Genomic DNA, 24,598 nt, shown 5'->3' on the forward strand with positions numbered 1-24,598 from the left:
TCCTGATGCAAGCAGTTGGCTGGCTCCTAGAAGGAATTTATAAAAATAGCAATACCTTGATGGGTGGGTGTCAGTCTGGAGAAGTGGGTGTTCCTAGACAGGCTGTACTTGCATGCAGATCACTTTAGGAAACGCCCACATGTGATGCTGAGCCTCCATGATTAAAATAACTGAAATTCATTTAAGTGTTTGTTACCCCAACACTTCATATTCCCAATATGTGGCTGCTGTATCATGTACTTGTATCAGAAAGTATCCTGTGTTCTTTTTATTGCTTCATTTATGTGAAATCCCTGTTGTTCCTGCCAGTCCCTCTGCTTTCCTATTAAAAACTGACCATACTAAGCAGAACACACCATGGTCAGATCTCTAGCTATGCTGGGAAATCCTCTCCTCCAATAACTCATTCCTCTCCTGACATGACCCCCCCCCCCCCCGCACAGCCATTAACTGGGAAGCTTAGTTTGCTGTTGCTTCTCCTCTCCCAGCTCTTATGCAGTTGAGGACAGAGGGAATGTGATCACTAATAAAAAAGGGAAAAAATATATTTATAATGGTTTTTTTTTTTTTATATCAATACACAAATGCTTTGCCTTTCATTTCTATTTTAAACTTTTTTAACCTGAATGGGTTGTTTTACAAGGTGATCATTTATAATCACTTTAATGAAAGGGGCGGGCCAGGGACAAGCGGGCTGGAGAGGAAAGCACTAAATGATGCTGGACATCCTCCAGCCAGGAAATGAGTCAGGCTCTATATGACTTGCTGCAGCTTCTAATGCACATTGTGGGAAGCTCACAGTGTGCAGTTATATCAGAATAAGCCATTTCAGTCCAAGAGAGCAACCTTCTCAACTGTGCAAGACTGAAGGTGAGTTCAGCTTTAAAACAAAAAAGTTGGACCTACACTTTAAACCCAGAGGCTTCAGAGCACACTTCTGGCTGGGGATATTTCACGTCCATGTTCCATTCAACAGGATCTGTCAGATATTACTCAGCGTCCCTTGCGGCGGTTGTAAATAATATCGCAATGTATATTTGTCTTTGACAAATTAGGTTTCGCCGTCCAAACAAGTATCAAGTATGACAGATCGGAATTCCCAACAGAGAGTTCAGCTAATAGGGCTTGGGAGCCTGTTAAGGACAGCCGCTAGAAACAAGACAAGTCTAAAGCCCCGTACACACGTACCGATGGTCGGCTTACAAATGTTCCTCTTTTCTCCCCGGGATGTCGGTGTCTGCTGAAAAGTGCAAAGACAGCACAAGGACAGCACAAGAATTTTGTCCGCCGACTGCAGAAGTGATGTCATGTAATGGTTAACTTTCCCTGTGTTTTCTATTTTCTGAGCATGCCCAGTCTTGCAAATCTGCGGTCTGTCGGCCGAATTGTGTACTGACAGGCGAACAATCGTCCGTTCTGGTGTCGGCATACAAATATTTTCATGTTTGCACGAAAGACTTTTGTCCGCGGATTGTGCGCAGACATCTGTCGGAGGCACCATACTAACACGCGTACAATCGGCAGATCCTTCGTCCACCGACGTTTGTATGCCGACGATCGGTACGTGTGTACGGGCCTTAAGGATCCATAGTGTGCATGCGCAGCTATTGCACAAAAATCCTGCTAAGCGGTAATTGGTTGTTAAATGGTTCCACAACATTATAAAAAAAATCAACCACAATTGAAAAAATTCAAGCTTTATATGCTTCTAACTTCCAGGTACATGTGTTTAAAATGTTATTTCCACATTTGCAGCCAAATTGGAATACTGCCTACTGTACATGTCTCACATGATTCCACTCACATTGTAATAGTGCTACTTAACATTGTACTTGCTTAATATTTGCCTAAAACTTTGATCTAGTTTTCCCTTTTATATTATGTAAATGAGAAATTAACTCCACCCCTTTCTCTTTTTTTCCCCCCTCCTCTCTTATCTGTATAGCAGAGTTATGCAAGATAAAAATATATAGATGTAGCACCCTCCAATGTAGGTGCTAGGTAACGTATAGTGGGCCTTGTCTTGTCTGTGTTCCCAGTTGTGCCTCTTGTGTTGGGGAGTCTCTCCACTGTGTCCCAATGAGGGCTTTCATTGGGCAGTGGAGAAAACCTGGCCAATAGCACACCAGGGCTTGTATCCATCCTAGAAGGGCAGATTCTGCCACACAGCATTCTGGGAAGGGGTATAAGTCTGTGGGGCGCGCATGTCAGATTGTCTTTGGCAGGAAGAAAAGTCCCAGGAGGGAAGTGACGGCTGTCTCTCCTCCTGTCAGGAAGAATCGGGTGTCCCAGGCGGCTTGCCTGAGGGGACACAGGGCTGCAGTAAGGATCCAGGTGTGCTGAGGACCAGCGGAGCGTTGGGGTCGAGTTTCAAGAAAGCATTCTGAGTCGTGAGTACTGCAAACTGCCCCTGGGGTCTGCCTAGGAGAGGGGACCACTTCAGAGAAGGTCAGAGGGAGCCAGAGCTAGCTAGCCGGTGCAGAATTATAGTAAAGGGGGTGCCAGTGATAACCCTGAAGAGTAAAGGGGGTGTCAGCGGTTGGGCCCTGAAGTGTAAAGTGTTAAGTTTTGCAGCAGCATTGCAAGTAGCTACCTCAGTCAGTGAAGACTACAGGGAGCAGAGTAAAGGACTTTTGAGCTGTGAGGAAGTAGCAAAAGTCAAGTTTTAGTTCACAGACTGCAAGTCAGTTTTACAAGCGCCAGTAAGCGTTGGTCGGCCTTCAGCCGGCGCCAAGACTGCGCTAGGCGGCATTTTTCTCAAGTGTCCCGAATTTGTACCTAGTTGAGCCAGAGGAGTATCCCACTCATTCCCTTCTCCCATCCAAGTTCCTACAATAAAACTAAAAACCAAAGATGCCGGACTGTTCATTGCCTCAGATCTCACACTTGGGCAATCAGCTTAAATGTGCTGTTGGTGTTAACGGTAACCATGGCAGACCCACATCAGGCCCAATGCCTGGAAATACTGCTCTATATATATATATATTTATTTATACTCACACCCCTGGAGAACCAGTAGTGTTCTCTTGGTATTTGTCACAGCATACCATCTTTTTCTGGCATCACTAGGGGGTGTCAGCTGTCTCTCTGGGTTGTGCAGTGGCCCTGTAATGACGTACATGTCCTGTGCCATGTCTGCAGTGGGGTGGCTGCAAAAAACATGAATAGACAGCAAGCCCCCTAAATACACAAAGGGGCTCTCTAAAAAAAACATCAGTTTTGGGTATATTGGTTCTATAAGCCGGTCAAAGGCAAAGAAGAGAACTCCATTCTAGTGTTTTCTGCAATGCCCTGGGGCCCAACCTGTAGCCCAGGCCCTTTGTGTGGCCCTTTGGGCCCCTGCAGACACTAATCTATGTTTCCCTATTGCACTGTTATTGTAGTGATTTCTAGCAGTCTCATCTAATATGTCCCCAGAAGCATGTCCTCAGCCTCCAACAACATGTTCACAGTCTCTGATCATCTCCTGTACCATGTCCGCAGTCCCTATCACCTGTATTATATCTGCAGTCTCTGACCATCTCCTGTTCCATGTCCGCAGTCTCTGACCATCTCCCCTACCATGGGCGCAGTCTCTGACCATTTCCTGTACCATGGCCCCAGTCTCTGACCATTTCCTGTAGCATGGCCCCAGTCTCGGACCATTTCCCATACCATGGCCACAGTCTGACCATCTCTTGTATCATGTCCGCAGTCTCTAAACATCTCTTGTATCATGTCTGCAGTCTCTGACCATCTCCTGTATTATGGCTGCATTCTCTGACCATCTCCCGTACCATGTCCGCAGTCTCTGACCATCTCTTGTATCATGTCTGCAGTCTCTGACCATCTCCTGTACTATCGCTGCAGTTTCTGACCATCTCTCGTACAATGTTCACAGTCTCTGACCATCTCTTGTATCATGTCCGCAGTCTCTAAACATCTCTTGTATCATGTCTGCAGTCTCTGACCATCTCCTGTATTATGGCTGCATTCTCTGACCATCTCCCGTACCATGTCCGCAGTCTCTGACCATCTCTTGTATCATGTCTGCAGTCTCTGACCATCTCCTGTACTATCGCTGCAGTTTCTGACCATCTCTCGTACAATGTTCACAGTCTCTGACCATCTCTTGTATCATGTCTGCAGTCTCTGACCATTGCCTGTACAATGGCTGCAGTTTCTGACCATCTCCCAGTACCATGTCCTGCAGTCTCTAACCATCTCTTTTATCATAGCCATAGTCTTTGACTATATACTGTTGTGTGTCTGTTGTATGTGCGACCCCATTGGTGATGTTGAGAGTCACCCTTGAGGCCCCCCCATATAAAAAAAGTTGACCGCCACTGCTGTAATCCATCTGTGATGCACCACCGCAACTTCCCAATGCACTGCAACCTGCACACCTAAAACACAGAAGGTCGAGGTGACATCTGCAGATGATTACACCAAATCCACAAAAAAAAAGGATTCTGCGCTCCGCCTCTGTGTGTCTCATCTCCAGTTTGCATTACAAGAAAGAAGCTGACAAGTTCCTGAAAAGCAGCGGTACATGACTGCAGATTAGGGCAAGGCTTGTCTCTAATATAAATCTGTGTTTGCACCAGAGGAGTATATGGAGTATGTGACACCCGGGATGGATCAGATTTTTAACCACTTCAGCTCTTACACTTACACACCCGCTATGGTCTACAGCAATTTTTATGGGTCTGTCTGTTCAGCAAAAACTGTAATAATTTAATATACCGAATAGGTTATATATCTTATTGCAAAAATGATAAAGGATTTTATTTTTATGCAACCCACAGACAACAAAATGGAACAAACTGTGAAAAAAAAACAAAAAAAACAAAAAAAAAAAAACTATTTTTTACTTTCTGCTATAAAACATATCCAATAAAAAAAATCCAATTTCTTCATAAATTTTGGCCAAAACGTATTCTGCTACATATCTTTGATAAAATAAAATCCCAATAAGTGGATATTGATTGGTTTGAGTGAAAGTTGTAGTGTCTACAAACTATGGTATATACTGTATACTGAACAACATTATAAATGCAACACTTTTGTTTTTGCCCCCTTTTTTCATGAGCTGAACTCAAAGATCTAAGACTTTTTCTATTTACACAAAAGGCCTATTTCTCTTAAATATTGTTCACAAATCTGGCTAAATCTGTGTTAGCCCCCGTTCACACTAAGGCGACCTGTGAGGCGACCTGGTCGCCTCACAGGTCGCCGCAGGTCGCCTCCCATAGGGAAGCTGCGGACCCGTTCTAATAGGAGCGACACAAGTCGCTCCGACTTATAAAAAGGGTCCGGAGCTTCTTTGGGGCGAGCAGGAGGCGACCGCCATAGACTTCAATGTTATGAAGTCCGTGGCGGCCGCTCCGAGGTCGCGGCGCGCTGCTCGCACCGCGATCTCGGAGGTCGCCCTGGGAAGTAGCATCGCGTGTATGTGAACCGGCGCTTAGTAAGCACTTCTCCTTTGCCAAGATAATCCATCCACCTCACAGGTGTGGCATATCAAGATGCTGATTAGAAAGCATGATTATTGCACAGGTGTGCCTTAGGCTGACCACAATAAAAGGCCACTCTAAAATGTGCAGTTTTATCACACAGCACAATGCCACAGATGTCACAACTTTTAAGGGAGCGTGCAATTGGCATGCTGACTGCAGGAATGTCCACCAGAGCTGTTGTCCGTGAATTGAATGTTCATTTCTCTACCATAAACTGTCTCTAAAGGCATTTCAGGGAATTTGGCAGTACATCCAACCGGCCTCACAACCGCAGACCACGTGTAACCACACCAGCCCAGGACCTTCACATCCAGCATCTTCACCTCCAAGATCGTCTGAGACCAACCACCCGGACAGCTGCTACAACAATCGGTTTGCATAACCAAAGAATTTCTGCACAAACTGTCAGAAACCGTCTCAGGGAAACTCATCTGCATGCTCATCATCCTCATCGGGGTCTCCACCTGACTGCAGTTCGTCATCGTAACTGACTTGAGTGGGCAAATGCTCACATTCAATGGCGTCTGGCACTTTGGAGAGGTGTTCTCACAAATGAATCCCGGTTTTCTTAGATCTTTGAGTTCAACTCATGAAAAATGAGGGCAAAAACAAGTGTTGCGTTTATAATTTTGTTCAGTATATATATACAGTTTTTTTTTTTTTTATATGCTAGTAATGGTGGTGATCCGGGACTTAACATTGGACTGCAATAAAGAAGCAGACAATATGACACTAACAACTGCTGCTGCGGGGACTGACTAACTGCCAGTGACATCACCCTTGAGATTAAAGTAGTGATCAGTGCTAATACTATACACTGTCACTGCATTAATGACGCTGGCTGGGAAGGGGTTAACATCTACGGTGATCAAGGCGTTAAATGTCTGCCTAACAACGTGTAATGTGTGTATTATGTGCTGTTTTTACTAATATATCTATTTGTTTCTTATCTCGCTTTGCAGGTCATTTTCTCTGTACAAAGATGTTGACAATCAACACAGGGCTCTGGGCTGTGATTAATTGGACACAGCTGATCAGCAGGTCCCAGCCATGAATCATTGGCTGAGACTTAAGGCCCGTACACACGTACCGATCGTCGGCGAACGATCGGCCGTCTTTTGTCCAGGGCTGTCGGTGTCTGTTGAAAAGTGCAAAAGACAGCACAAGAATTTTGTCCGCCGACGACAGCCGACTGCAGAAGTGATGTCATGTAATGGTTAACTTTCCCTGTGTTTTTCCTTTTCTGAGCATGCCCAGTATTGCAAATCTGTGGTCTGTCGGCCGAAATCTGTACTGACTGGCGAACAATCGGCCGCTCTGGTGTCGGCATACTAAAATTTTAATGCTTGCAAGACAGATTCTTGTCGGCAGAATGTGCGCTGACGGCTGTCGGAGGCATCATACTAACAAGCCTACAATCGGCAGATCGGTCGTCGGCCGACGCTTTTCGGCCGACGATCGGTACGTGTGTACGGGCCTTTACTGAGAGATTCCCTGTGCACAATCGCAGTGGGTGTTGGCTTGGGGGGGGGGGGGCGTGCATGAGCGTTCCCTAAACTCCAAAGCAGGCAGCGACGTACAGGTACATCCCTTTGCCTTTTTGGGCCGCCCGCCCGCAGTACATCACGTGTGGGCAGTTCGCAAGTTGTTTATTTACAAATAAAATACAGCTTGGTTTGTTTTTCCATTTTGCACCATTTAACCACTTCACAACTGCCCTATAGCAATTTTACTGCTACAGCGCAGCTGCTGTGCGCAGGATCACGTATATTTAATCACGGCTGGAGCCGATCAGCGGGTACTGCAGACTTGATGTCCACCCGTACCCACCGATCAGTCAGTACAGAGGCAGAACAGCAGTCTGCCTATGTAAACAAGGCAGATTGCTATTTTGTCAGTAGGGAAGGCATGGATCCAGCGTTTTTGCAAAGCAGGGACAAGAAACCATTTCTTGCCCTAGTAAAAGCACCTCCCACACAATACAAAAACACTGGCTAAGCACACATTTAACCCTTTGATCGTCCCTGATGTTAACCCCTTCCCAGCCAGTGTTATTTTAGTACAGTGACAGTACAGATTTTTAGCACTAATCACTGTATTAGTGTCACTGGTTTCCAAAAAAGTGTCAGTTAGTGTCCTGGCTGTCTGCCGCAATATCGCAGTCCCGCTATAAGTCGCTGATCGCCGCCATTACTAGTAAAAAAATAAATAAACATTCCATAAATCTATCCCATAGTTTGCAGACGCCATAACTTGTATACCCTTATTGGGAATTTTCTTACTAAAAATATGTAGCAGAATACATATTGACCTAAATTTATGAAGAAATTAGATTTTTAACATTTTTCTTTTTTTTTTTCAATTGGATATGTTTTATAGCAGAAAAATAATGGGTTTTTTTTTCACGATTGTCCGTCTTTTTTTTGCTTATAGCGCAAAAAATAAAAAATCGCAGAGCTGATCAAATACCACCAAAAGAAAGCTCTATTTGTGGGGAAAAAAATACATTTGATTTGGGTACAGCGTCGCATGACTGCGCAATTGCCAGTTAAAATAATGTAGTGCCGTATTGCAAAAAATGGCCTGGTCATGAAGGGGGTAAATTTTCCAGAGCTGAAGTAGTTAATGCAATATTAAAAAAATTTAACTAATGAAACACATAATGAAAAAAAACAGGCAACTTGGCTAAGCCTGGGTTGACACATATGTGAATTGGGTGAAGGTTTCCATGCATCCAATTCACATAACAGGAGAGTGTGACCGGCTCTCAATGGAGCCAGTTCACACAGCTCCAGGGTGGCCACGGTCCGCATTTAAAAAGGGTCCTGTGTGTCGACAAGCGGCGGGCACGAGTACACTAAGGATTGGTTCCTGGAGGGAGCTTGTAAATACTCCCTACGTTGTCTCCCCCACTATGACTGATGGACTGGCGGTCTGTCTGGCACGTATATTTGTGCAAGCATCTGCCTGATTAATACATAGGACCCCCAGTGAGGATGAAATATATTTCTTCATCTATGCGGAAATGACACAATACGTTTGGGATATGATCTAATATTATTAATCTTGTACCCTAATATATGGAATATCACGCATGTTTGGGATACATATATACAGTATATATATAAATATATATATATACACACATACGCTTTTATACTTAATATAGGGTACATATGTATATTTCTACTTAAAGACAGCATACTGCCTATGACCAGTGCCCGCATACAGGACTGCCGCCCATCTAATGATTTAACACAAACAAGGGAATACTAGTTGGTTTAGGGTCTCTTGAGCCCTGAGGAAGAAGAACCATGCGAAACACGTCGGCTGCGCAGGGACCATTCTCCATCATCTTTTATTGAGACCTACCACTCGGTTTTCTTATACCTTGTTTTTTTTTCTTTGTTGTTATATGTATGTATGTCTTTAGCGCATGTAATCACATGCCTTTTTATGAACCTTTTTGTTTAACCACTTGCCGACCGCCGCACGACTATCTACGTCGGCGGTCAGCCCCTCACAGGCAAACTAACGTAGGGCTACGTTGCTTGCTTGTGAGGGTCTAGGGAGCGAGCGCGCGCCCCCGGAGGCGCGCTCCCGCTCCCGCGTGGTCACGGACCCCCCCCGCGCGTGTGACCAGCGGACCCGATGTCCGCCGGCCACTCGGCGATCGGCGGGGGAGAGGGAGAATGTCAGGCAGCTTGTGTAAACAAGCTGCCTGTCATTCTCCTCGCTGCAAAGACACTGATCACATGGATCTACTATGTAGATCCGTTGATCAGTGTCCTTACAGCTGAAGCCACAGCCAATCACAGTAGAAAGCACGCCCCTAGGGACACACACAGCCCCTCCCTCCCAAATAAAGTTAACCCCTTCACTACCAGTGTATTTTTACAGTAACAGTGCATATATATAGCACTGATTACTGTAGAAATGTCACTGGTAACCCCAAAAATGTCAGTCAAGGGTCCAATCTGTCCGCCGCAATGTCGCAGTACCGCAAAAAAAATCGCAGATCGCCGCCATTACGCGTTAAAAAAAAAAACAACAAAAATGACAAAAATCTTTCCCTTTGTTAATAAACGCGATAACTTTTTTTTTTTACCAAACATAGGTAGCATAAAACAAATTGGCCGAAAATGTTAAAAAATTTTGATTTTTACATTTTTTTTGGGGGAATTTCATATAAAAAAATGTGAAAAATATTGTTATTTTTGCAAAATTGACGCTTTTTTCTGTTTATAGCGCGTGATCAAAAAATCGCACAGGTGATCAAATACCACCAAAAGAAAGCTCTGTTTGTGGGAAAAAAAGGACGCCAAATTCGTTTAGGTACAGCGTCGCACGACCGCGCAATTGTCCGTTAAAGTCACGCAGTGCCGAATCGCAAAATACCCCCTGGTCGGAATGGGGGTAAAATCTTCCGGGGCTTAAGTGGTTAATAAATATGCTTTTTAACTAACATACAGTGTCATATTCTTATCATCACCAAACTTGGCCTGAAAAAACCCACTTTTTCTTTTCTATTTATTTGTTATGTGACACAGGGGTGTGGCCTAATCAATTATGGTAATTTTTGCTGGGTCCTGTGTGTCCTTGGTTCTTATTCAGGAGCAAATTCAGGGAAAAATTTGGATCTGAATCAGTGAACAGGGACGCACCGGACCCCCTGCTGTGAACCCGGCCTTAAAATGCCAAATCCCTAAAGTATTTGGATAGAAAAAAAAGTATTTTAGTGCCAGTTCACAAATGCCAGTTCCAGTTCATATATGCGATGCGGGAACCCTGCAAATTCACTGCTAGTTTCCATATCGCACTCAACTTGCAGGCAGTTCACACTGCTATATTCGAATTGCTGGGGGTGTCAATACAAAGTCAAGGACCCCCTCAGATCAGTTCGCATATCGCAGCGTGAACTGTCAGTTCGGATATGAATCGGATTGCATAGGTGTGCAATGGCAATGGTGCGGACCCAAAAAAGGGTCCTGTGTAAGTTGTTTCCGAATGCAATGCAAATTCAGCCATACAATCTGTATGGCTGAATTTGCATGGCACAGACATCACATGTGATTTGCAGAGCAGTGCGCTCCAAATCACATGTGATGTCTGTCGCCGTACATATGTGAACCGGGACTTAAAATTAAATGGGATTTTTGAGGCCCAACAGAGGCAATATTCGCTCTTTTTATTTATTTTTTTTACAAAAGTGTGTCCAAAACAATATACTGATACTATACAAATACAATGGAACATTTTTCACAACCCCTCAGACTGTGCCATGGCAACATTTTCAAAAACTCAAACACGGCACGGAGAATTCCCACAGGACTAAGTCATATAATATCTACCAAAGAGAAGGATCTGAGATCACATTTGCTAAACCTTTACTTCTTTACCTCTTACTTCTTCAAACTTCGGCCCTCCAGCTGTTCAGGAACTACAATTCCCATCATGCCTAGTTATGTCTGTGAAGGCCAGAGTTTTACAATGCCTCATGGGATGTGTAGTTCTGCAAAACAGCTGGAGGGCCATAGTTTGAGGATCTCTGCAGAGACTATTTGACTGATTGCTTAGGCCTTCACATACAGTTGTGCTCATAAGTTTACACACCCTGGCAGAACTTATGATTTCTTGGCCATTTTTTCGAGAATATGAAAAGGTAACATTTGCATCCAGGCTTGCCATACTATTGATGATGTTCTTACCATTGGGGTGAAATGGGATAGTGTTGAATATTACAGCCGGGGGGAAGTCGTTGTATTCTTCTGTGTATGACAAGGAGACCTGGAGAGCAGCTCCTGGGAATGAATACAAAATGAGAGATTTGCAGTCAATTTCTTAAACCGTAAAGCGCCCCAGTGGCGCCCCATTGGGCAATTTTTATCTGGCGCTTTGCTGCTCTGGTTTGTCTGCTGGCCGGATTATCAGATCAGCGGCTTGTCCTCTGAACAGCGATCGTTCACAGGAGTCCAGAGCTGTTTTTTAGCTCTATGTGAAGAGGAAGAGAACGTCAGATTGTTTTCTATTTGACAGTCATTATCCAGAGCTGTTTTTCCTCCAGCAAAATATCTGCTGACAGAATTTTAGCTGAATCTCCTCTGAAGCCGGTCTCTGGCCAGCACTAAATACTTATTACATCATGAAGAGGAATTCTCCTGTATTCCCACCAGAAATTAAAGGGGAACCCTAATCCTATCACAGCAGATTCAGAATGTAGCAGTGCATTAGAACACGCATGTTCACATGTGGTGGTTCACATGGCAGCCTATTCATTGTGAATGCAAAAGAGGGGATAGGCAGATAAATACAATAGCATATTTGTTTACAACTGCAGAGGTAGCAAGAAAAAAGTTGGATGGATGGATGGATGGATGGATGGATGGATGGATGGAAAGATGGCTGGCTGGATGGATGGATGGATAGATGGTTTGAAGGGGGGATTGTTGAATGGAAGGAAGGATGAATAGATGGATGGAAGGATGGTTGATGGATGGAAGGAAGGAAGGATAAATAGATGGATGAATTATTGGATGGATGCATGGATGGAAGGAAGGATAAATAGATGAATGGATGGAAAGATGGATAGATGGCTGGATGGATGGATAGATGGTTTGAAGGGGGGATTGTTGAATGGAAGGAAGGATGAATAGATGGATGGAAGGATGGTTGATGGATGGAAGGAAGGAAGGATAAATAGATGGAAGAATTATTGGATGGATGCATGGATGGAAGGAAGGATAAATAGATGAATGGATGGAAAGATGGATAGATGGCTGGATGGATGGATAGATGGTTTGAAGGGGGGATTGTTGAATGGAAGGAAGGATGAATAGATGGATGGAAGGAAGGAAGGATAAATAGATGGATGAATTATTGGATGGATGGATGCATGGATGGAAGGAAGGATGAATCTATGAATGGATTGTTGAAAGGAAAGAAGGATGAATAGATGGATGGATGGATTGTAGGATAGATGGATGGATGAAAAGATAGATGGAAGGGCGGATTGTTGGATGGATGAATGGAAGGAAGGAAGGAAGGATGAATATGGTTGGATAGATAGATATATGGATGGTTAGATGGCTGGACGAATACTTGGATTGAAGGATTAATAGATAGTTAGATGGATAGATGGCTGGATGCATGGATGGATGGATAGATGGATGGAAGCATCTTTCCATCCATAAATAGATGGATGGATGGAAAGATGGATAGATGGCTGGATCGATGGATAGATGGTTTGAAGGGGGGATTGTTGAATGGAAGGAAGGATGAATAGATGGATAGAAGGATGGATGGATGGGTGGAAGGAAGGATAAATAGATGGATGAATTATTGGATGGATGGATGCATGGATGGAAGGAAGGATGAATATATGGATGGATTGTTGGAAGGATGAATAGATGGATGGATTGTAGGATAGATGGATGGATGAAAAGATAGATGGAAGGATGGATTGTTGGATGGATGGATGGAAGGAAGGAAGGACGAATATGGTTGGATAGATAGATATATGGATGGTTAGATGGCTGGACGAATAGATGGATTGAAGGATTAATAGATAGTTAGATGGATAGATGGCTGGATGCATGGATGGATGGATGGCTAGATGGATGGCTAGATTAGATGGCTTGAAGGAAGGGTGGTTGGATGGAAGGAAGGACGAATAGATGGATGGATGTTTGAATGGAAGGATGAATAGATGGTAGATAGAAAGATGGCTTGATGGATAAATGGCTGGATAAATAGATGGTTAGAGGCATGGATGGTTAGATCATTGGACAAATAGATGGATGGAAGTATTAATGGCTGATTAGATGGATGGATAGAAAGATGGATGAATAGGTGGATGGAAGGATGGACACATACAGTAAATAGATAGATGTCTGGATGAATAAGTGGGTGGAAGGATGGATGGATAAATGGAAGGATAAATGGGTGTATAAATGGATGGATGGAGATGACAAGTAGACTTTGTGATACCCAAAGCTTGCTCTTGGTTCATAATATTCAAGTGGGATTAAAAAACAAACACTTAATTTCCAGTCTACGTACACCCTCCTACAAATTGGTAGACAAAGTTACAATAAGGCACCTGAGCAAATACAATTTGCCACCCTCCTCCCAGCTATTGCCCAGGTATAAACATAGATAGATTAGGATAGATAGATAAATTAGGATAGATAGATAGATAGATAGATAGATAGATAGATAGATAGATAGATAGATAGATAGATAGATAGATAGATAGATAATGCAGAGACGAATGCCCACCTTCCCAAATAGAGTCCTTCAGCCCTCGGATCTTGGCTATCCATGTCAGGAAGCTGTCAGTTGCTGGTCTTACAGAAATACCCTAAAATGCAAATTATTTATTTATACCTTCATATCAGAGCAATGACTGCAGGCGCACTATATGAATAACCAGGGCTGCTGATAGGGGGGGACCACCAGCCCTCTTGTAGGGGGTCCGAGCACACAGGGGGGCCCACACAGAGAGGGGGATTAGTGATGGACAACAAATACAGAAATCTTCCTCCAGCGCCTGAATCTGATCTGTCCCTCTCCCTGCTATCAGCTTTTATCTGTTGAGAAAGAGACAGTCGTCCCTCACTAATCCCCCTCCCTTGTGTGGGCCCCCCTCCCAGCACTTATCTCTGCTCAGGAGTTTATTTGTAAATTGTAACTTTGTTTCTCTCTCTGTCTCTCTGATCACTGAGCTCCAACTGCCCAGCCTGTATATTTTTCTCATCTCATCTTCATTTTTATATAACATATATTTTTTTTTAGATTTAGCAGGAATTATGTGAGTTATGTTATATTTGTGTCTGCTAATAGTGATTTTGTTGTAGTTTTTGCTAAATATATCTTTAATATTTTCTTGGGGGGGCCCTGCCAGGTAGTCTGTACGGAGCCCCGCGATTTCTAAGAGCAGCCCTGTGAATGACACACATTCCTGTACTATACGCACATTCCTTATTTTCTATATATTGCCCGGATGTTACTGTCTGGATAGATGAAGTGATCAGACATAGGAAACACATTTTGTTGTGTGTATGTGAATTTCTGTTCAAGTCCCCGTGTATTCCACACACCGGCCATTATTATAGCCATGTCTATTTCTGAATGGGAGATACTCCTCAACTGCTCCAAGATTATTTGTGTTTACTAAAGCTTAACTCGAGTAAAACCAACAAATGTGGCATTTAATCTGGCTCAGAAGACACAAACTACTGATGGTGCTTTGACGTTTTATTCCGGCTTTGCTTTACTATTAAGTTTAGCTAAATCCCTATGGCTGCCAGTATCATTTTCAGTGATTTGGTGGGGGTCACAATCATCTGACACTCCTGGAAGTGTCAAATGCCGTAGAGTCTGATGGAGGATGCGGTACTAGAGGAGGTTGGAGATGCAGGCTGCCAGAGAGGCAAGTATATTACTTTTTCTATTGTGGTAACTGTTTAAAAGTTTTTATGAGACTTGACTGGGTAGCTTTAAGAACATTGGCAGTTGATTTGTTTTACTTGTTGCCTTATAACGTTGGGACTCTAAATATTAAATTGGTTGTAAACCTTTACATATACTCAGTGGAGTGACTGGCCTCAGGGGATACACAGAGGTGAAAAAAAATCCTCCTACATAAGTTATACCTGTTAATTCACAGTCTTCTCTCCGCTACATACTTTTAAAATGAAGACTTTATAAGCTTTTCTGAGAGGTCAGAAAAAAGGGGGTGGAGAGCTGAAGTTATACTCTGCAGAGCTCAGTGAGGAGAGCTGATTGGAGGGAAGGGACATCCCCCCCCCCCCTTCACACAGCACACAGAAACAGAGCTGAGGCTCTCAATCACAGGCTGTGTGCTGCAGCTCCTTCACCTGTCACTTTTTTCTCTTGTTGACAGGAAAAAGTGTCACAAGTGACTTATGCTGATAGCAGAGGAACAAAGCAGTAGACAGAAATTACACTTAGTGCTTTTAACTGAAAAAAGGACACTCTATAGGGGATGTGCTTTGTTTATATTTCATGTCTGAGGTTTACAGCCACTTTAAGTGTTTTCTGAAATGCTATTATTCATCCCCTTGATAAACATTTATAACTATATACTCACGTATAGTGGGGTCTTTTGCAGATCCTCATAATCCCGCTCCAATAGAAGGTAGGCTCTTGAATGCATGACTGGCATTTATGGAGTCATGGAGGTCTCTGCTGATAAATTTACAGAAAATAAATGCTAAATTCAAGGCAGATATAAAAGACACAAAATAATGCATCTCTAAATTTATTAAAGAGGTTGTAAAGTCAGAAGGTTTTTTTTTTTATCCTAATGCATTCTATGCATTAAGATAAAAAGCCTTCTGTTTTTAGCAGCCTCCCCAGCACCCCCTAATACTTACCTGAGCCCTATCTCTATCCAGCGATGTCCATGAGTGCCTCAGCCATCCAGAACTCTCTCTCCTGATTGGCTGAGACACAGCAGTGGTGTCATTAGCTCCTGCTGCTGTCAATCAACTTAATTAGCCAGGCAGAGAGGGGGTGGGGCCAAACCGGGGCTCTGTGTCCGAATAAATACACGGAGCTGAAGCTCGGCTCGGGTGCCCCCATAGCAAGCTGCTTGCTGTGGGGACACTTAACAGGAGGGAGGGGCCAGGAGCTCCAGCCAGGGACCCGAGAAGAGGAGGATCCGGGCTGCCCTGTGCAAAACCAACTGCACAGAGGAGGGAAGTATAACATGTTTGTTATTTTAATAGTAAAAAATATGAGACTTGACAATCGCTTTATTATAAATGTATTTTGTAAGTTCTTGAATTTGACCTGTATCAGCCTCCTGCAACCCTTGTAAAGCAGAGCTCCGACTGGAAGGGGGGGATGCAGCACAAGGAGCCAGTCAGTAATTCAGCTGTTCTCGTGTGCTAACAAGGAGCATGCTGATAGAAGGACAGAGCAAAGAATCAGAGAGGTGAACTCATCGGACTGCTGCCTGTCCAATCAGAGATGGGGGATGGACAAGACCTATAAGTATTACTTATTTGCAGCAGAGAAAAAAGAAAATCAAGTCTCCTGCCCTGTAAGGTGTGGCAGGGCTTTGTATATCTCAGGACTGGATGGGCAGAAATACAAATCCTGTAAACATGTATTCCTTCCGCGTATATAGCTGTATGCTTGGAGCTGAGCATTAAGTAGCAGATTTGTTTAAACAGATTTGCCCCATTACACCTACAAGTGTTATGATTACTGAGGAATGAGGGGGTGGAGCTATTTTTGGAATATTGTGTTGATGCCAGTGTGGCCCTACAGAGTTAATTCCGCTCAGGGAGCGTGGGGCTTTCTGCTACAGTACCAGGTGGGGAGGGCATCCGTCTCAGGGAGAACGGGACGTCAAACGCTTTCATGCTTGTTTTGTAAATTGTATTAGTCACTTATCATGCCCGGCTGCCCCTCACATATGGGAACGTTCTGGATTACAAGCCTTAAACGAGAGGCAGATTTAGAGGCACTGCACAGCCCGAAACAATCAGGAGTAAATAAAGAACCGTTTTCATAAAACAAATTAGTGCGCCTGCATCTTTATAATCACCCAGAGACAAGAAAATAAACCAAATTCTTCTCCAGCCTGCAATAATGATCTGCATATATTGCCGCATCCTCCACCGCTTCCTATTCTACCTTCTGTCCGGCTGACCGGCACTTATGTTCTGTATTTGGTTCAAAGAAAAGAGTGCTCATCAGCATCCTGGTAATTTTATTGAGAACTACAAGCCGACAGTACTGTTGGTACTTGTAGTTTTCACATTTACAAAACTCTCACTCTCTGTCACAACAGGGGATTGCGGGAGTCGATGTTGCAGTAACATGAATATGGGTGTAACATGTTATGAAAAGTAAACTTATCCTTTAACCACTTAAGCCCCGGAGGATTTGGCTGCTCAAAGACCAGGGCTTATTTTGCGATTCGGCACTGCGTGACTTTAACGGACAATTGCGCGGTCGTGCGACGCTGTACCCAAATGAAATTGACGTCCTTTTTTTCCCACAAACAGAGCTTTCTTTTGGTGGTATTTGATCACCTCTGTGCAATTTTTACTTTTTGCGCTATAAACATAAAAAGAGCGACAATTTTGAAAAAATAACAATATTTTTCACATTTTTTATATGAAATCCCCCCCCCCCAAAAAAAATGTAAAAATCATAATTTTTTAACATTTTAGGCCAATTTGTTTTTTGCTACATATTTTTGGTGAAAAAAATCACAATAAGCGTATTTTAATTGGTTTGCGCAAAAGTTATTGTGTTTACAAACTAAGGGAAAGATTTATGTCATTTTTACTGGTTTTTTTTTTTAAACCAGTAATGGCGGTGATCTGTGATTTTTTTTGCGGTACTGCGACTTTGCGGCGGACAGATCGGACCCTTGACTGACATTTTTGACACTTTTGGGGTACCAGTGACATTACTAAAGTAATCAGTACTATACATATGCACTGTTACTGTAAAAATTACACTGGCAGGGAAGGGGTTAACTTTATTAGACATCCAGGGGTTAAGTGTGTCCCTAGGGGCGTGCTTCTAACTGTAAAGGGGCGTGGCTTTTGATGTAACCACAGAAACATACGATCCTACATAGCAGGATCATATGATCTCTACAGTTACACCAGGGAGAATGACAGATGGTTGTGTTTACATCAGCCGTCTGCCTTTCACCCTCTCCAGCGGGAGATCGCGAGTGACCGGCGGACACCGGAGCCGACGGTCACTCGCGCTGGGATGGCAGTGAACGTCCGGGGGCGAGCCTATAGGCTCGCGAGCGAATGACGTACCGATACGTCACTTCGCCCAGGGGGGGCTGACCGCCGCAGTATATGTACTTGCGGTGGTCGGCAAATGGTTAAAGCTGTTGTATACCCCACTTTCTTATTTTTACCTACAGGTAAGGCCCCTTTCACACGAGCGATCCGATCAGATCTGCCTGTCAGTTTTTTAGGTGGATCTGATCGGATCCCCCATGCATCCCTATGGGGCAGCGGATATCAGCTGAGATATGTCTGCTGACACCCGCTGCCGTCCGCATCCGATCCTGTCCGTGAAATCCGGATGGATTGAAACCCTATTTTCCATCTGTTTAGGGGATCAGATCGGATGGGATCGGATGAGAGCGGACAGGCGGTCCGCTCTCATCCGATTCCCCCATAGAGATGCATGGGGCTCTGGCACCTCTCCACTCACAGAGCTCCTTCCTTCCTTCCTACCTTCCTGCTCAGCAGGGATCTGTGTTTACGATCCCCCGCTGAGCAGCACGGATCCGCCTATGGAGCCCTAAGCCTATGATAAGGCTTACCTGTAGGCAGGGCTGCTGTTAAAAATCATGGGGCCCCGTGCAGCCTACCTGGCAGCGCCCCCCCGAATATATAAAGACAATATTTTCACTAAAATACATTAAAATCATTATAAGCAAACACAAACAAAACAGAGAGCATGTGTAAATTAGCCCCTTTTTAATTGTTTTTTACATTTGTTTTAAAAAATATATAATTTTTTTATTTTTAAATGTTAAAAAATGTTGTAATTATTTTGCTTTACAATTTTTGCTAATTGATTTATTACAATGTTTAATTATTATTATTTTTTACAATTTGGTATTTTTTTACAGGACAGGGAAGCCTGCAGCGCTGCGGGAGGGGGAGGGGCGGCACAGTGAAAGGGGGGGAACAGGGGGAACGTTGTCGGAGAAGCAATTACAAGAACTATGCCTACAGGAGGACTGGTGGTCCCCTCTATCAGCGGCCCTGCCTGTAGATAGAATTAATATCTCCTAAACCTGCACGGTTTAGGAGATATTGACCCTGCATGCAACCGCTGACATCAGCGGCGCATGCACTCTGTAGGTCCAGCGTACCGTGCAGAACTTCAGAGCTTCTTGCCGGAACCGAGGGCTCCCGCCCGCATGCACGGGAGTGACGTCATCCCGGCTCCGGCACTCACAGCGCTGGAGCCCACAATCCCAGAAGAAAGGATGGGAGAAGATGTCCGCCCTAAGATGGACACCACTAAGACGGCTTCGTTCTATCTTGCAGGTTTTTTTTTTTTTCAGTGGGTTTACACCTACTTTAACGTTCTGGCCAAAGGAGCTAAAAACAGGAACCCAGTTGCTGGCAGTTACCTGTCTTTATCTTCTACAGAGGGTCCCAGAAAGCCCCCGTGAACTGGAGGTGCTGATATGCATTTGGTTAATCTGGCTTCAAAAATGGAGCCTTGGTATCCCGCAGTGTACCCCCTCCATGCACAGTGTACCCCCTCCATTAAGACTGAGCTTCCGGGTATCATTCACGTTCTTGCTGAGAGATCGGCCGATCCCCATACTTATCCTGACCTTCTCCTCTTCAGGAATATTCATACTTATGGGTCTCACAAAATTACAGATAACTCAATACCCTATTATTTATGGGACATCATCTGGCCTACTTTTGATGACCGTTGTGAGACCATGTGCAATTGCTGGACGGCCGAGATATTTCCACTATAGACCACTACATGCTACCATCATCTTACCCTGGCATTTTCATTGTAAAATCTTGTTTTGTTTTTTTTTTACACATGGCTTCTTGTCTTCTCATAAAATATCCTCATTTTGGGGAACCTCGTGACCTCCATCTTTTATACCCCTGAAGAAAGGCTGTGATCACCTGAAACACGTCAGGTACTGGAGGAACACTCAGTCCCAAGAATGAGGCTGTAAATCATTTTTTGTCAAGAATATCTTTATTAATGATAGACCAATTATCGGCAAGGCTGATATATCGGTGGCTGATATGCTCTTTCCCCCGATATATCGGTATCGGCTCCGCAACTGGCCGATATTGCAGATATTTTTTGTGACGTCAATCTGCCTTCTTAGGCCACCTCCCTCGCCTTGGACAGTCTCGTCTGGAGTCGGGACTAGTCTCGCGGGAGTGTATCACAGCCATACACCCACCCACAGCAGCTCGGTGCCAGCCAGCCACCCACATCCACAGGCCCTGTACCAGCCAGCCACAGGCACTGTACCAGCGAGCCAGCCACCCACAGACTCTGTACTAGCCAGCCACAGGCACTGTACCAGACAGCCAGCCACCCACCACAGGGTGCCAGACAGCCAGCCACCCACAGACAGTGTGCCAGACAGCCAGCCACCCACAGGCCCTGTACCAGCCAGCCACAGGCACTGTACCAACCAACTACCCACAACTCCTGTGCCAGCCACCCACCTACCACAGGGTGCCAGCCAGCCACCCACCACAGGATGCCAGCCAGCCAGCCAGCAAGCCACCCACCACAGGGTGCCAGCCAGCCAGCAAGCCACCCACCACAGGGTGCCAGACAGCCAGCCACCCACAGACAGGGTGCCAGACAGCCAGCCACCCACAGGCCCTGTACCAGCCAGCCACAGGCACTGTACCAACCAGCCACCCACAACCCCTGTGCCAGCCACCCACCTACCACAGGGTGCCAGCCAGGCACCCACCACAGGGTTCCAGCCAGCCAGCCACCCACCACAGGGTGCCAGACAGCCAGCCACCCACCACAATGTGCCAGACAGCCAGCCACCCACAGTGTGCCAGACAGCCAGCCACCCACAGGCTCTGTACCAGCCAGCCACAGGCACTGTACCAACCAACTACCCACAACTCCTGTGCCAGCCACCCACCTACCACAGGGTGCCAGCCAGCCACCCACCACAGGATGCCAGCCAGCCAGCCAGCAAGCCACCCACCACAGGGTGCCAGCCAGCCAGCAAGCAAACCCATCCACAGGGTGCCAGACAGCCAGCCACCCACAGACAGGGTGCCAGACAGCCAGCCACCCACAGGCCCTGTACCAGCCAGCCACAGGCACTGTACCAACCAGCCACCCACAACCCCTGTGCCAGCCACCCACCTACCACAGGGTGCCAGCCAGGCACCCACCACAGGGTTCCAGCCAGCCAGCCACCCACCACAGGGTGCCAGACAGCCAGCCACCCACCACAATGTGCCAGACAGACAGCCATCCACCACAGGGTGCCAGCCAGCCACCCACCACAAGGTGCCAGCCAGCCACCCACCACAGGGTGCCAGACAGACAGCCACCCACCACAATGTGCCAGACAGACAGCCATCCACCACAGGGTGCCAGCCAGCCATCAACCACAGGGTGCCAGCCAGCCACCCATCACAGGCTGCCAGCCAGCCACCCACCTACCACAGGGTGCCAGCAAGCCAGCCATTGAGCATTAAACAAAAATTAACATGTTCAGTACCAGATTTGTGTCAAAAATTGTCTTTATTTTTCAAAACTTTAAATGTACAAAATATCAGCCCATATCGGCCGATACCGATACGTTGTGACCAAAATATGGGTATCGGTATTGGCCCTGAAAAAAACACATCGGTCTATCCCTAATCTTTGTAGCCGTGTAATTTTTATGATTGCCATTATGTTTGTATGTCTGTACACAACAATTATGTGACACACTTTTTATATGGAATAAATAAAATTTTTATTTTTACTAATTTTGGTTAGTGGTCACCTTTATAATCCCACCTACCAAAGGGGTAATCTTTTATTACCCCTCCATGTGAGGTGCTGTGCCACTATGACCAATGCAGAGATGCACATTATACATACCTCCCAACTTTTTGAGATGAGAACAAGGGACACCTATTAGCAAAAGTATGTAGGCATAGGACACACCCCCTGACATGCCCCCTTAAAAGAGAATTAAACAAAATAAAAAAAATATTAATTAAATCCATAAGTGCTTTTTTACCACTACTATTCCTTTATATTGGTTTTTGAAATTTGCAAATGCAGTAACTTAGAAATTGGATGAAAGGTTTAGCACTGTGGAACACTTTTTGAAAGATAAAAAGTGCAATTTATATACAACTATATAGATCAGACCAAAATGAGGGACAAATGAAGAGGAAAGAGGGACAGAGGGACTTTGTTCCATATCAGGGACAGTCACTCGAAATCAGGGACAGTTGGGAGCTATGCATTATGGGGCAGCAAGGGGGGAACAATGCTTCAACTTTAGGACTGGATGTTAATAATTGATCATTTAGTGGCCTAGGTTCTTGGAAAACTCTGGAAGATAAAGATGCTATCAAAGTTGGGATTTAGGTACTTCCATAGAACTTACATTCGTTTTAGTACCTCAAGCCAACAGCCAACCAATATTTCTTTATGTAAGAAGAAGCCAAATTAAAAGCCATATATAATGAGAACCCAGCTCCACTCTGGAGAGATGAACCTCAATGAGAAAAGGCTGGTATATTACTCTTTATCGTGGATGTGCACCTAGAGCTGTAATAACAAAGTTGTTGCTGAATCAGTAACACACTTCTAGTCTTAGGGCTCATGCACACGGCATCTCAAAGAAGCGGCTCCTACAGGCTTTTAAGCTTTTTTGAGCTCTCATTTTTTTTTTGCCTAGAAATTCCCCTCCATGTTAGCCAATGTGTCCATGACCACTATGGCTTTTTCAGTTTACATGCATATGCTTTTACACCCAAGAAAAAAAAAAAAAAAAACATTTTTGAGAGGAGCTTTCGAGCAGAAAAGACGCCCAAGTGCCCAAAAACATGCAAAAAAGCGTTTGTTATAAAAAAAGCTTACGCTCAAAAAAGCTCAATAAAAAACTTGCAAAAGAGCACAAAAAAGCACACGCTTCTTCAAGCTCTTATGTAGAGAAATTAAAGCTCAAATGCCTGTAGACAGGGCCGCTGATTGGGGGGGGGGGGGCACCAGTCCTCCTGTAGGGGACCCGGGCACACAGGCGGGCCCCAACATCACAGGGAATTGGTACGGTCGGGCGGAGGGGCAGTTAAGGAAGGAAGCCCTATTCAGCTCTCTGCCCCCACAGCGCTGCAGGCTTCCCTGTCCTGTAAAAAAAGAACTGATTGTAAAAAAATAATTAAACATTGTAATAAATCATTTTAAAAAATTGTAAAATAAAATAATTGTAAACATTTTTAAAAAACAATTAAAGAGGGCTAATTCACACAGGGTCTCTGTTATGCTTGCGCCCACTAAATATGCTTTTAGTGTATTTTTAGTGAAAATATTGTCTTCAGGGGCGTAACTACAGGGGTTGCAGGGGTTGCAATCGCTACCGGGCCCCATGCTCCAGGGGGCCCGGTAGCAAACCAGTGGGTGAACTTCCAGGATCGCAAAGGTCACACTTGCGACCGGACCCTGGCATTGCACCACTGTGGGGAGGCCCCAAGATTGCAGGAAGGGGGCCCACAAGATTGCAGGAAGGGGGCCCACTGCAGAACCTGCTGTGGGACCGTAATAAAAGGCCATGCAACGAGTGTAAAGAGCCCCAGGATTAGTGGGAAGAGCCCTGGGCTTGAAGGTAAGGGCCCCGGCCAGGGGTCTGGGGGGCCCTTCATGGTTTCTTGCATCAGGGCCCTTAAGGTTCTAGTTACGCCTCTGATTGTCTTGACATATTCAGGGGGGCCCCTGCTAGGTAGGCTTTTATTATTAGGACACTTACCTGTCCTGGAATCCAGTGATGCTGGCACCCCAGCCGATGTTTTAATTGGCTGTCGGGTGCGGCAGCCGCCATTGCCGGTAAGGAAACCCGGCAGTGAAGCCTTTCAGCTTCATGGCCTATTCCCTAGGAGGGGGGGCAGCCTTGTGACGTATTTTGCCACAGCCGAGTCCGCCGGAAGTAGGGACGGGTACCTGTCAAAAACAGGTACCCTCTCCCCCCTCCTCCCTAAAAGGTGCCAAATGTGGCACTGGAGGGGGGGGGGGGGGAAGCATTTATGGCGCTTTTCCACTGCCAAAAAAACGAACAGGTGGATCTGAAAGGTCCGCCTGTGTGAAAGGGGCCTTAGAGTCTGCAAGCCAATATTCTCCCCAAGCAAAAATGCAAATATTCCCCCTCCCAGCACAAATCTTTGTCCCCCAATCCCACCTCCCAGCTCAAATCCCACCCCAATTCCCCCTTCTATAAGAAATCTCCTCACCCCAAAAAAATCACCCACCTTTTCTTAAATTCCCTATCCTAGCACAGACCACCCCCCCCCCCCAGCACAAATTTCTACAATCTCTCCTCCTAGCAACCCCCCCCC

At 45.2% G+C, this 24,598-nt stretch overlaps 1 protein-coding gene across 1 annotated transcript in view; it reads right to left on the reverse strand.

The window, feature by feature from the left end:
• The window catches only part of UBE2U (ubiquitin conjugating enzyme E2 U), a 55,483-nt gene that overhangs the window by 30,300 nt on the left and 585 nt on the right, over positions 1-24,598 (reverse strand). Inside the window, exons 2-4 of the mRNA XM_082265166.1 lie at positions 15,610-15,707; positions 13,776-13,857; positions 11,207-11,299 (exon numbers count right to left, since the gene is read on the reverse strand). Coding sequence (XP_082121292.1) covers positions 11,207-11,299; positions 13,776-13,857; positions 15,610-15,684 — 250 coding nt within the window. The 5' untranslated portion in view covers positions 15,685-15,707. The remainder of the gene's footprint in view (positions 1-11,206; positions 11,300-13,775; positions 13,858-15,609; positions 15,708-24,598) is intronic.

This window comes from Pelophylax lessonae, assembly GCF_965119305.1.
Source record: "Pelophylax lessonae genome assembly, chromosome: 8".
NCBI lineage: Eukaryota > Metazoa > Chordata > Amphibia > Anura > Ranidae > Pelophylax > Pelophylax lessonae.